We start from the raw sequence: 14,241 nt of genomic DNA on the forward strand, positions 1-14,241 counted from the left end.
GACTGGGAACAAAATTGGGGTTCAGTCATCTATGGCGAGTCCTCGTGATGAGCGGTCTGTTAACAGGAAACCAAACCACAGGACAATCGAGCTCATGTCAGCACGTAAAGGACAAAGGAAACACCTGACAGTAAAACGGCACAATGCTTCAATGCCGGTGATGGGGAGGGTGTGGAATAGCCATCCATTATCCAAACCGCTTATCCTGCTCTCTGAGTCACGGGGATGCTGCAGCCTATCCCAGCAGTCATTGGGCGGCAGGTGGGAAGACACCCTGGACAGGCCGCCAGGCCATCACAGGGCCGACACACATTCACACCTTGGGACAATTTAGTACGGCCGATTCACCTGAACTACATGTCTTTGGACTGTGGGAGGAAACCCACAGACACGGGGAGAACATGCAAACTCCACACAGGGTACGACCCCCAAGGTTGGACTACCCCGGGGCTCGAACCCAGGACTTTCTTGCTGTGAGGCCACCACGCTAACCACTGCGCCACCGTGCCGTATTCCGGTGTGGAATGTCATGGCTTCATATTTTAATATCGGAAAGAAGACCTGAAAAAGTTAAAGGATAAACTTGTATATGTCTGGAATGAATGAATATATCAGATGGACATGATAGCATTTGAACAAATCAAGTTTATTTGAAAAGAATTGTGAGGTACAATTCGCAGTCCAAGTGCGTGCAGAGGCAACGCTGCAAAGCAGGGAAATCCTCCCGTTAGTGTTCTGTGTGTGGTTGCAGACTAACGAACAAAAAAAATTTTGGTTTTCATTTCAACTTAAAATAGCGATATCAGTCCCACACTCTTGTTAAGATACCCCCTAACTCAGCATCGGACACCAGGATCACATCTCCATTGGCTGCATCTTGTTGCTATGCAACACGACTGCCACCACCTTTAAAAATCAGGCATCGGTCTCCGAGTCCAACAAGAGGAGATGAGCAAACATGCACGAAAGCGTTGCAACAAGAACGTCCCCGGTGACTTGCGTGACGCCTTTGTGCTGCAGTACTTGTGGATGGAGATGTGGTGAATCACAGCCAGTGATGGCACAAAGAACAAGATCTAGCCAGCTCTCGTTGATGGTCCCGACGTCTGGTCATGTTTAACAAGCTTTTTTTGGGGGGGGGGGGGGGACTTGAATTAGGTCAGAACTGGCAGAACGTGCTCTGAAGAGTCAGGAGGTTGCAGGTTATCACAACAAACACCACACTAAAAATGATTTAATTCACCAGTCGATCACCAATCCCCCTCTCCCCCTTATTGAAAGTGTGTTAATCAGTGATTCTTGTCTTATAGCGTTTGGCTGGAATTGAGGCTCTACACGCCATGTCATACAGAGACCGCTGCCAAACACGAACGTTATAACGGTTGTAACCTCCAACAACTAACATCATGTTTATCTTCCACTTAGAGACCATTGGGCCAGCTTTGTTACTTAAAGGTGGGACACACACACACACACACAACACACACACGGTCACCCTCTGTTAGTCTCTCAGTCAGTGGTGAAGACCCTTGCGGCGATATCATCTAAAAGCCAGTCCACTCCAGCCAGCAGGTTCTCTCCTGTTACAGCACTGCACCCAATGATACACCAGTGGTGGCTCTTTATCTCATCCAGCGACAACGCCTGGGGAAGATCATGTGCAAATACACACACACACACACACACACACACACACACACACACACACACACACACACACACACACACACACACACACACACAGAATGCATTTCAACTGAGGTCACAAACACACACAGCAAAACATGCCGTGATTTCAGCTAGGTGTATAATCATATACAGACGGGTGACAAATGAAAGACCAACATTAAGCATCTCAGTAAGGTGTCGGGCCGCCACGAGCCCCAGAACTGCTCCTTGTCATAGAGTCGACAAGCCTCTGAACTCTACTGGAGGGATGGACGCCATTCTTCCAAGAGATATTCCCTCGGTTGGTGTTTTGATGATGGCGGCGGAGAGCGCTGCCATCATCAAACACGTCGGTCCAAACTCTCCCATAGGTGCTCAACTGGGTTGAGATCTGGTGACTGCGAAGGCCGTAGCATGTGATTTACATCATTTTCACACTCATCAAACCATTCAGTGACCCCTCGTGCCCTGTGGGTGGGGGCACTGTCATCCTGGAAGAGACCACCCCCATCAGGATAGAGATGTGTCATCATAGGATAAAGCTGATCACTCAGAATCTAACTTCGTATTGATCTGCAGTGACCCTTCCCTCTAAGAGGACAAGTAGACCCAAACCACAAACCATGCCAGGAAAATGCCCCCCCCACACACACACAGCATAACAGAGCCCCCGGACCCCCTCAATGTCGGGGGCAATCATTCAAGTTTTTCCTTTAATTTGTCAACCGTCTGTACATATATAGATGCTTGGAAGGCGTGTGTGTGCGCGCATTTGACTCGTCTATCTCACCTTTCGTATAGCCTCTTTAGACAGAGCTCCGGGTAGGTCCTGTTTGTTGGCGAACACCAGGAGAGTAGCACCAGATAACCTCTGGAAGAAGAGATTATGTGTGAAATCAAAAGTCTGTCCTCAGGAGTCCATGTTTGGACCTAGATAATGCATGGCATGTTCACATTTTGACAATATATATAACTCTAGAAAAATTCACACAGGTTTCTTCTCAGATACCGTCTCTTCAGATGGTTTACTGAACTCTTTGTCGTGTTCCTCAAACCATTCCTGAACAATTTTTGCAGCGTAGAGGGTGTATTATCCTGCTGAAAGAGACCACTACCATCAGGGAATACCGTTGCTAAAGTAACAGCCACATGAATGCCAGGACTCAGGGTTTCCCAGCAGAACATTGCCCAGAGCATCACACTGCCCCCACCGGCTTGCCTTCTTCCCATAGTGCATCCTGGTGCCATCTCTTCCTCCGGTAAATGATGCACACGCCCCCGGCTGTCCATATGATGTAAAAGAAAACGTGATTCATCAGACCAGGCCAACTTTTTCCATTACTACATGGTCCAGTTCTGACACTCATGTGTCCACTGTAGGTGCTGGACAGGGGTCATCATGGGCACTCTGACCGGTCTGCGGCTACGCAGCCCCACACACAGCAAGCTGTGGTGCACTGTGTGTTCTGACACCTGTCTGTCATAGCCAGCATTGACTTTTTCAGCAATTTGAGCTGCAGCAGCTCTTCTCTGGCATCAGACCAGACGGGCTAGCCTTCTCTCTCCACACACATCAATGAGCCTTAGGTGCCCATGACCCTGTCGCTGGTTCACTGGTGGTCCATCCTTGGACCAATTTTGGTAGGTACTGACCACTGCATACTGGGAACACCCCACAAGGACCTGCCATTTTGGAGATGCTCTGACCTATTCATTTAGCCGTTGTATTGTCCACACATTCTGTATACTGCCCTTGTCTAAAGGGACATTTATGACCCGCCTTCATTAAACCTCTACATTAAAAGCATTAAAATGAAAATTCTAAACCCCAAATCTATTTTGCACAAAGAGAAACCCCGTCATTCATCACAAACTTTGTGACTACCTGGGTTTTCCCTCTTCACAGTGCAGAAAGACTGCATTTAATCAGTGGACACCACTCGTTTTTATTACAACACACCTGTCAGACTCGTTTTCTTTATACTAAAGTAGAGGTTTATTATTATTATCATTATTATTACTATTGCTTAGGGTGGCACGGTGGCGCAGTGATTAGCACGGCCGCCTCACAGCAAGAAGGTTCTGGGTTCAAGCCCCGGGTTAGTCCAACCTTGGGGTTCATTCCAGGTCGTCCTCTGTGTTTGCATGTTCTCCCCGTGTCTGCGTAGGTTTCCTCCTGGTGTTCCGGTTTCCACCCACAGTCCAAAGACATGTAGGTCAAGTGAATCAGCCATACTTAATTGTCCCTAGGTGTGAATGTGTGTGTGTGTCGGCCCTGTGTGATGGCCTGGCAGCCTGTCTAGGGTGTCTCCCCACCTGCTGCCCAATGACTGCTGGAGTAGGCTCCAGCAATCCCGCAACCCTGAGAGCAGGATAAGCGGTTCGGATAATGGATGGATGGATATTATTGCTTAAGGTACTGCATAGGTAAAAAAAAACACTTTTTAGCAAGCGATAGCACTTGTAGAGCCTAAGGAAGTAGCAGAAATGTGCAGAAAGTAGTTTTAGTCTTGGGGTCAAACATGACCCTAAGACAATCTTAGTACCCTAGTGGTGTACAGCTAATGTTGGGGTCACTCTAGGAAAAGTCATCAAATTTCAGGTTGAAAAAAGATCATTTAGAGTCTTTTCTCTGCTGTTAAACACCGTTATGGGTCATTTTTTGACCCGTAGACAACAGAGAGGCTAGCCATCACAATTTGGCCCTTGTAAAATATGCTCAGATCATTACGCTGCTTGTCACATTTTTCCTGCTTCCAATACATCAAGTTCAAGAACTGTCTGATATATATATATATATATATGTGTGTGTGTGTGTGTGTGTGTGTGTGTGTGCGTGTGTGCATACCTCCTCTAGCAGCAATGTGCTGAGCTCTTGCCTACAATCCTCCAGTCTCAGTCTGTCTGCGCTGTCCACCACCCACACCAGCCCATCTGTACTCTCAAAGTAGTTCCTCCAATAGGAACGCAAAGACTTTTGACCTCCAACGTCCCAAATATTCAATTTGAATCTGGTAAAAAAAAGAAGAGGGATGCAGCACTTAACATCTGTACAGAAAGCTTTGAAAACCAAGGCAGGAGTAAAGAAAGGAATGTTCCTTAAAAATCAAATCAGTTGTAAGCTTATATATATATATATATATGTATGTGTGTGTGTGTGTGTGTGTGTGTCAGAAAAGAGTATTCAACTGGGGTAAGCTCCAACCAAACTCTGTCCCCCTTCCCTTGCCACAATCTTGGTGGATTCCCCCACTTTTATATTTTTAGTAGATACACTGATGAGCCAAAACATTATGACCACTCACAGGTGAACCAAATGACACTGATCATCTCCAAACAAGGGCACATGTCAAGGTCTGGGTAGATTAGATGGTAAGCCAACTATCAGTTCTCATAGCCAATGTGTTGGATGCAGGATTAGTGGGCAGGAGTAAAGACCTGAGCGACTTTGACATGGGCCAAATTATTATGGCCAGATGACTGGATCAGAGAATCTCTCAAACGGTAAGGGTTGTGGAGTGCTCCCAGTCAGCAATGGTACCTATCAACAGTGGTCCACCTGTGGAAGTGATGGCACCAGGATGCACTGTGGGAAGATGACAAGGGAGGGAGTGTGATGCTCTGGGCAATGTTCTGCTGGGAAACCCTGGATTCGGCCATTCATGTGGAAGTCAATTTGACATGTGCCACCTAAATAAACATCGTTGTAAATCAGGTACACTCTTACGTGGAAAAGGTATTTCCTGGTGGCAGTGGCCTCTTTCAGCAAGACAATGCACCCTGCGACACAGCAAAAATTGTTCGGGAATGGTTTGAGAAACAAGAAGAAGTGTTCAGGGTGTTGCCCTGGCCTCCAACTTCTCCAGATCTCAATCTGACTTGAGCATCTGTAGGATGTGCTGGACCGACAAGTTCGATCCACCGTGGCTCCACCTTGCAACTTACACGACACGAAGGGTTTGCTGCTAATGTTTTGGTACCAGATGGCACAGGCCACCTTCAGGGGTCTTGTAGAGTCCATGACTCGCTGGGCTGGCGCCGTTTTGGCGGCACACGGAGGACCAACAGCATGTTAAGCAGATGGTCATAATGTTTTGGCTCATGAGTGTATAATGCCTTTATATACATGTACATACAAAACGTGCCTTAAGAAAAGCTTCATAGATTGCCTGTGTGTTTTGATGGGGTGGTGTAAGGTGAATTGACATCGGTGCTCCGATCGATTTGAATGTTGAAGGTTTGTGCAGGAAGAAGTGTGTGCGTTGGTGCGCATTTGCGTCTCACCCTCTGTGTTCCAGGGTTTTGATGTTGAAACCCAGTGTTGGAGAGATGGTGCTGATGTCTTCTCCGTTGAACTTCTTCAGGATGGTTGTCTTCCCTGCGTTGTCCAGACCTCTGAATGTAAAAAGTCAAGGACTGGAGATCCCAAAGACACAATGAAATACTCTTGCTAGTCCATCCACGCACCCACCCACCCACATTCTGAAGGCATCTTGATGTTAAAACAAAACCTCTGTTCTGATCCAAAGGAATTGAATCAAGTGCAACTGGACTTGGTTATATATCCGTGAGGACGTTTCGCCTCTCATCCAAGAGCTAGACTAGCTTGACTAGACCAAGTTAGACTAGCTTGACTAGACCAAGCTAGTCGCCTCTCATCCAAGAGCTAGACTAGACCAAGCTAGACTACTAGCTTGACTAGACCAAGCTAGTCGCCTCTCATCCAAGAGCTAGACTAGCTTGACTAGACCAAGCTAGACTACTAGCTTGACTAGACCAAGCTAGTCGCCTCTCATCCAAGAGCTAGACTAGCTTGGTCTAGACCAAGTCTGGTCTAGTCAGAAAGGCACGAACTGATGAAGCCTCTTGGATGAGAGGCGAAACGTCTTCACGGATATATGACCAAGTCCAGTTGCCCTTGATTCAACTCCTTTGGATAACCAGGACCCGGACGGACGAGAACATTCACAGACTTTGTTCTGACGTGGATCTTACCAACACCAACAGTAGCTGTGACAACGCTCAACTGTGTGTAACGTTACACGGAGGATACAGCATCAGCAGTCTCATCTCCCGCTCCTTCTGCTTCATTTTCTTGAGAATTGTCAACAAACCCATCGCAACAGACCGATCGCACAATGGAGCGACGACCTGACAGCGGTTATCTTGTCGTGCGTACAGCTAGAAAATAACTCGACTTATTTCCGACTTAGCATTAGCGATTTTTAGCGGCACAGGCACGGCCGACAAGCGTTAGCAACAAGGAAGTAACTTCGCCGGAAGCCCCGCCTTACGTGGTCACCGATTGGTCGGCTTTCTTACAGCCGCGCCCCGATTTCGTCTCGTTTTTTTCCTTCTTCTTCTTCTTCGTGGTGTTTATTGGCGGTTGGTAAACAACGAGTCGGTGCATTACCGCCATCGGCTGGTATGGAGTGTGAATCAGAACGTCTATTATTAACGCTATTCCCCCTCCCCTCCCCTCAAATCTTCTTAGTTACTCCAAGAAAGTGAAACAAGCTTTTACAACGCTCAGTTGAATTCTTCTGTAGATACCTACTATGTCAAATTGTATTTTTATATTCCTGAGATTTTGAGTCGGACGCCTTCTTTCTGCCTCTGACAATATATCATAGTGTAAACTACTAAGACCCGTTAGCCCCTAGATAACGGGTCTGACCCTTTAGCCGAGCGGTTAGTGATGTCGCCTTGTGGTGCAGTAAACCCCGTATCGAATCCCGCACCGGGCAACAAAATAACCGGTCACATTAACCTGCTCTATTGTTTCTTCTCGCCCACAGTAGTCACATCTGCCTGTTAGTGTTTGCCAGTTTTGAAAAGTGTTTACTGTTTAGTCCAGTGTGTCTCATCTCTCCTGTTCATTCCTGCACACCCCATTTCTCCCACTTTCCTTTGAACTCTGTAAAGCCATCGTCCTTTCCTCTCTTCCTCCCATTGCTTTTGCCACCTTTCCTTCCATCTGTGCTTAATAGTGCTCTTTATTTCTGTCTTGCTTAAAGTAACTACCGAACCAATGTGATTATGTTTTGTAGCCTTCTTTGCAACCTCATCTGCTATTTCATTTTCCTCAATGCCAATGTGTGCCGGTGTAGCAGGCCAGATTAACCCCCCCCCTACAAACTATACCTGGGGATAGTCTGGCCTAGCCTAAAATATACCCCGGGGTAGGAAATAACCTAGGCTGGTTTATACCCTGGGTATATTTTGGGCTAGGCCAGACTATACCCCTCTAGTCCAGATTATACCTCCCCCCCGTTAATGCATACAAATGTCCTTCGGACTGGTAGATCAAGGTTAGGAAGGTTCCTAGTGAACATATATCTGTTAAAAAGCACGTGTTTGCTGTCATTTATGATGTTTTTAAGCTAAAATATTTATTATTATTATTATTATAGCTAAAAGGGCTAAAAACAGTTGCTAGTTAGCCAAAAGCTAATGGGCTAGGAAGGTGATAGAGATTTGAGTTTATACCTCCGCAATAATCATGGAACTGCACCGCTGGGTGGCGCTACAGCGAATACTTTAATTTTACATTTTTAATAACTACAGATAGGAATGGCCATGTGACAATTTGCCCCCAGTGACTGTTATACGTGTAATTAAACAATTGCAACGATAAGATGTGTTTTTCTAGGAATAACAAACAGAAGGAAGAAAATAGAGAAGGGAGGAAGGGCAAGGGGAAGTGTGAAGTTTTGGGTGCCTACATGTGTATTATTCAATTTTCTTCTTTTTAAAAAAAAATTTTTTTTAACAAAAGGCTGCATGGACGCCCTTATCAGGGACCAGGGTGGTGAATTTGTAAACAAAGCTGCCGACTTGTTTACGGACGGTTTCCAGACCGCTCGCCGCCTCCGCATACCAGCCCCGGCCGAGCGGCCAAAGGGAACGGGACAGCAGGACGCTCAAGGCTGCGCCGAGTAAGCTCGTCAGCGACCAAGCCGACGATTAGGATCAGCACATTCCAGGCAATTAGTTCGCTTGTCATACATCCATCTACCCCTGCCTCGACAAAGTGCACGCCCTTCGAGATGAACTCTGCCGACGAGAGTCATGGAGCGCCGCTTGCAGACTCGGCCAGCCCCGATGCTCTGCAGACGCGTCACGCCAGTCGTGAAGACCCCCCGTGTGTCCCTCAGCCTGCAGCCCCACCGCCAGCGCGCAGTCTCGCCACAAGGCAGGAGAACCACGATCGTCGCCATGAAAGCGACAAAGACACCGCCCCTTTGACACCATAGAGGAGCAACCCCAGCAACCCAAGGGACCAATGGAGGAGCTGGACGAGGTCAGTGACACAACAGCTGTATCAATCTGGATAATTAATATTAATCAGGATGATTAATTGGGTATAATCTGGCTGAGAAGGGCACGAAATAGCCCAGCCTAAATAATACCCCGGGGTATAAACCGGACTAACTCATAATATACCTGGGTATAAAACAGGCTAGCCCACTTTAACCCCGGGTCTGTGTGTGTGTTGGGGGGGGGGTATAATCTGGCCTAGTGGGATATGAAATAGCCTAGCCTAAATAATACCCCGGGGTATAAATTGGACCAGCCCACAATATACCCGGGGTATAAAACAGGCTAGCCCACTTTAACCCCGGGTCTGTGTGTGTGTGTGTGTGTGTGTGTGTGTGTGTGTGTGTTGGGGGGGGGGAAATCTGGCCTAGTGGGATATGAAATAGCCTAGCCTAAATAATACCCCGGGGTACAAACTGGACTAACCCATAATACACCCGGGGTATAAAACAGGCTAGCCCACTTTAACCCTGGGTCTGAGTGTGTGTGTGTGTGTGTGTGTGTTGGGGGGGGGTATAATCTGGCGTAGTGGGATATGAAATAGCCTAGCCTAAATAATACCCCGGGGTATAAACCGGACTAACTCATAATATACCCGGGTATAAAACAGGCTAGCCCACTTTAACCCTGGGTCTGAGTGTGTGTGTGTGTGTGTGTGTGTGTGTGTGTGTGTGTGTGTGTGTGTTGGGGGGGTATAATCTGGCCTAGTGGGATATGAAATAGCCTAGTTTAAATAATACCCCGGGGTATAAACCAGACTAACTCATAATATACCCGGGTATAAAACAGGCTAACCCACTTTAACCCCGGGTCTGTGTGTGTGTGTGTGTGTGTGTGTGTGTGTGTGTGTGTGTGTGTTGGGGGGGTATAATCTGGCCTAGTGGGATATGAAATAGCCTAGCCTAAATAATACCCCGGGGTACAAACCGGACTAACCCATAATATATCCGGGTATAAAACAGGCTAGCCCACTTTAACCCTGTGTGTGTGTGTGTGTGTGTGTGTGTGTGTGTGTGTGTGTGTGTGTGTGTGTGTGTGTGTGTGTGTGTGTGTGTGTGTGTGTTGGGGGGGGGGGTATAATCTGGCCTAGTGGGATATGAAATAGCCTAGCCTAAATAATACCCCAGGGTATAAATTGGACCAGCCCATAATCCACCCGGGGTATAAAACAGGCTGGTCCACTTTGACCCCGGGGTACAGTCTGACCAGGGGGTGTATCTTGGGCTGTTACACCGGTACCCATACAAACGATACTGTAAGACCCGTCACTTGGATTCTATGTCATGTTTGTTGGACCTCTAGCAAAACGGCCGGTCGGCTGTCGGGATGACTGTACTGTAAACTGGCTAGCGATGAACTGGAGTCTGAGCAAGTAGTCGCCCCCGGCGGGCCTCGTTTCCTCTACCCGCTGCACTGCCGACGGTACTGCAAGCGTTTCTGCTGTGTGTGCGGACATTTCCTCATCCGTCCTCCTTCCCCCTACTTTAACATGAAATTCTGGAACAATAAATACTACTCCCACTCTATCGACTGAATTCTCTGATGCATCCGTACAAATCTGGACGTCACTGTGGTAATTATCAACGCAAGCCTGTATGGTATGTGAATCATAATTAAACTCTTGGTCTTTAGTCTTCTTTCCTAATCATGTGAAGTCCACGGTGGCGTCTGGAAGTATCCGAGGCGCTGTTGCTGGCCAAGGCGCTGTTGGACTAACGTTTAGCTGATCTACTTCAAGTCCTGTTGCTTTCTGTGTCATTGTCCATACAAAGCTTTTTGTTTCCATCCGTCCGTCCATCCTTTATCTGAACCGCTTATCCTGCTCTCAGGGTGGAGGGGATGCTGGAGCCTACCCCAGCAGTCACTGGGTGGCAGGTGGGGAGACACCCTGGACAGGCCGCCAGGCCATCTCAGGGCCGACACACATTCACACTTAGGGACAATCTAGTACGGCCAGTTCACCTGACCTACATGTCTTTGGACTGTGGGAGGAAACCGGAGCCCCCGGAGGAAACCCACGCAGACACGGGGACAACATGCAAACTCCACACAGAGGACGACCCGGGACGACCCCCCCCCAAGGTTGGACAACCCCGGGGCTCGAACCCGAGACCGGAACCTTGCTGTGAGGCGAGCGTGCCGCGCTTTTGGTTTCCCTCCGCTCCTTTTCCCCAACAAGGGGTCGAAGTGTCTGGCGTTGGATCGTCCCGACTGCGGCCCTGTAAAGGGAGCCGGGAGTTCAAGGACGGCAGTGTCCTTGTCTTTCCTAGCGGCACGTCTCCCGTGTCCCCCTGCACTGCCGCTGCTGGGGCTCGTTTTAAATGCACCAGTGCGTAATCTCAAAGCCTGATGCTGCATCTCACCTCGTGCTCGTTAGAGACGCGCCTGCTGCTGACCCAAACCACTCAGCGATTAGTTAACGGTGACGCTTTTGTCCCCCCCCCCCCACCCCGCCCAGACATTTAACGCAGTTTGATTGGTCATTTTTTGGGTGTGACCGCCTGATGAAGAGGTGTTAATTTATATATAGACTTGGTGCCCTCATCTGTTTGCTTTAGGGAGTGCACGTCCGGCCTGCGCAACTGGAAATTCTCCCCACTAAAACTGATTTCATGTTCTGTTGAAATATTTACAAACCCGTTTCAAATAAATACTGCGGTGCAACCACTAGGGGGAGGGGGGTCGGTGCAGATCAGATCTCGTATGAGGGTAGGCCTTATGAGTATACGACCGACTGGGCCTGCTAACCAGGACATTTACAATCAGTACTTCATAATAATAATAATAATAATAATAATAAAACTGCATTGGAAAACAGAAATATAATCCAACCTGGGTTCACAGCAGATTTAAGGGAACTCGGCATCACGTATGAGAACCGGATTCAGCGTGGTTAGTCGAGTTTATGGCACATATATAATACACTGGACTTGGCTGTCTTATTCACCGAACATCCTTCAGTAATATAGAGGGTATTGGGGAAAGGAAAAACAACTCTAAAAGAAAAAAAAAATATCAGAGACAACGCTTCTTGTCCGTGCACCCTCTTCTGTCTGATCTCGGCCGACGGAGCGCACAGGAGGACGTGACACGGCGACACATGGTAAGGCTATGTATATAAAAAAGGAAGTGTCTAAAGATACACGTTGCCAGGAAATATAATACATTTTACATAGATAATTAGTAAACTGCGAGTGTCCTCTACACACAATCTGTCCTCTAAAAAGAGGGGACAGCATTTTTTTTTGTTTTGGGGGGGGGGGGGCGAAGAACAGAGGGGGAGCCCATGGCTACAAGAAAGCCACTTCATTGGACATTGTGTTCTCACAGTGAAATGTGTTCTAACCATCCTAGTATTGTGTAGGAGCAGCGGGCAGCTGCGGCGCCCGGCGACCAACTCCAGTTCTTCCTCCCGTTGCCTTGCTCGGGGGCACAGGCAGGAGTGTGAAACCCTAACGTGCACGTCTTTGTGACGGTGGGAGGAAACCGGAGCACCCGCGGGAAACCCACGAGAACACGCGAGCTCCACGCAGAGAGGGCCCGGGCCGGCCTGGGGTTCGGATCCAGGGCCTTCTTGCTGTGAGGCGACAGGGCTAGCCACCTAAGCCGCCAAAACCTTTCATGTAGCAAATCATAAGTGGTGAAGATGGCGTTTTTATTGGGGTCGTACACAGATGTGACGCCCGTTCCACGACTGCAGCGCAGGACGTTGGAGGCCAACGGACGGCTGCCGACCCGGCGCCTAACGCTGCTGGTCTAATTCATTTTCAGAAGCGATGAAGGGCTGCTTTCGGCCCAGTGGTTCTCAATCACTGGTAATATTACTACATTTACTGTATGTGGAGACAAGCTAATGTCCTACCACAGCCAGGTTAAGTGAGGTGAGAGAGATGCAGGCCTCAGGCACCACCAGCGCTCGCTCGCTCGCTCGCTCGCTCATCCAGCGTCGTCCTCGTGGGCGTTCGCCGCTCGCGCTGCCCGCCTCATCGTGTTGCCCCATCTGTCCCTGTCTCTTATTGGAAAGCTTCAGCCATAGAGTGTCCCGTCCATTCCTTTAAGTCGTCCATACACTTCATCCTGGGGCGGCCACGTCCTCGTTTACCCTCCATCGTCCCTTGTACGATGTCTCTCGTGAGGGAGCATTTTTTGTTACCGCTTGAATGCCCAAAGAAGCTCATCTGTCTTTTTTTTTTTTTTTTAATTTATTTCTGATTTTTCCCTTTTTTCTCCCAATTTAGTGGCCAATTGATCCCTATTTTAATTCAAACACCCACCCTCGTATTGCATGCGTTCGCCAACTGCATCTCTCCGGCCGGCAGTCTCGAAGGAAAGCGCCTCCCCACTTTCGTGACAAGGCGAATCCAAGCCGAACCACTGTTTTTCCGACACACACAGAGACCCATTCACATGACGAACACAAGCCGACTCCCCCCCCCTCCCGAAGACAGCGTTGCCAATGATCGCTGCTTCCTCGAGTCCGGCCATAGTCGGATCTGACGAGACCGGGGCGCGAACCCCAGTCCCCAGTGGGCAACTGTATCGACACCAAGCCGATGCTTAGACCGCTACGCCACCGCGGACCCGCTCATCTGTCTTTTAACAATGACACCGCATAGTTCTCGTTTGGCGCCAAGCTGTGGTAGGACGCTCCGATTGGTTCTTTTCTCTCGCCAGCTGATGGTTAAGAGGTCTTCGGTAGGACCACGTCTCAGCATACTGTATTCTCTCTTTATCTTGTTGTCTCGGTGTCCAGCCTTCCCGCCCCACATGTCACAGTAGGCCATATTACTGCCTGTAGAAGTTGTATTTTTGGTTTGTTGGGTAGGCCTTCGTCTCTCCAGATATTTTTCCGTCCGGTCATTTTGGAGCAGCAGCCGTCGTCAGATTTTAAGGAGCCCGGATATTTGAAGTGTTCAACTCTTTCAAGTTCTTCGCCTTCTGTTTTGATGGGTTGGCATGTGCCTTTCCCAGCGTGCATTGCTTTGGTCCTTTTTTTGCGTTTAATTTAATATTCTTCAGCTGGCCTTTGTGGTTTATGTTGTGGCGGGGGTTCGTTATGTCTCGATGGTCGTTTCCGCAGAGAGCCGCGTCGTCTGCGCATCTCAGGTTTGATGTTTTCCTGCCTCCGACTTTGATTCCTGAATTCTCGACTTCTGCTTGTCTCATGATCCGTCCGGTGTAGATACCGAGGAGAGGAGGAGAGAGGATGCATCCTTGACGAACGCCTTTTTGAAATTTTTAGGGGGCTTGTGT

At 48.5% G+C, this 14,241-nt stretch overlaps 1 protein-coding gene across 1 annotated transcript; it reads right to left on the reverse strand.

Annotated features, from left to right (window-relative positions):
- Nucleotides 1-725: 725 nt before the first annotated feature.
- arl2 (ADP-ribosylation factor-like 2) lies at nucleotides 726-6,959 on the reverse strand. The gene is made up of 5 exons (XM_056299953.1): nucleotides 6,722-6,959; nucleotides 5,953-6,063; nucleotides 4,517-4,679; nucleotides 2,459-2,539; nucleotides 726-1,644 (listed from the first exon to the last, which is right to left on the reverse strand). Exons 1-5 carry the CDS (start codon nucleotides 6,784-6,786, stop codon nucleotides 1,510-1,512), a joined length of 555 nt encoding a protein of 184 aa, XP_056155928.1. The 5' UTR covers nucleotides 6,787-6,959; the 3' UTR covers nucleotides 726-1,509.
- Between the last annotated feature and the right edge of the window lie 7,282 nt (nucleotides 6,960-14,241).

This window comes from Lampris incognitus, chromosome 20 (assembly GCF_029633865.1).
Source record: "Lampris incognitus isolate fLamInc1 chromosome 20, fLamInc1.hap2, whole genome shotgun sequence".
NCBI classification, from domain to species: Eukaryota; Metazoa; Chordata; class Actinopteri; order Lampriformes; family Lampridae; genus Lampris; species Lampris incognitus.

Coding starts and splice junctions, on each gene's coding strand:
- arl2 (XM_056299953.1), bottom strand. CDS start 6,786: ATGGGTTTGTTGACAATTCTCAAGAAAATGAAGCAGAAGGAGCGGGAG. Junction 4,680..5,952: donor AAAACCCTGGAACACAGAGG/GTGAGACGCAAA, acceptor TTTTTTTACCAG/ATTCAAATTGAATATTTGGG. Junction 2,540..4,516: donor GCACATTGCTGCTAGAGGAG/GTATGCACACAC, acceptor CTCTTCTTCCAG/AGGTTATCTGGTGCTACTCT.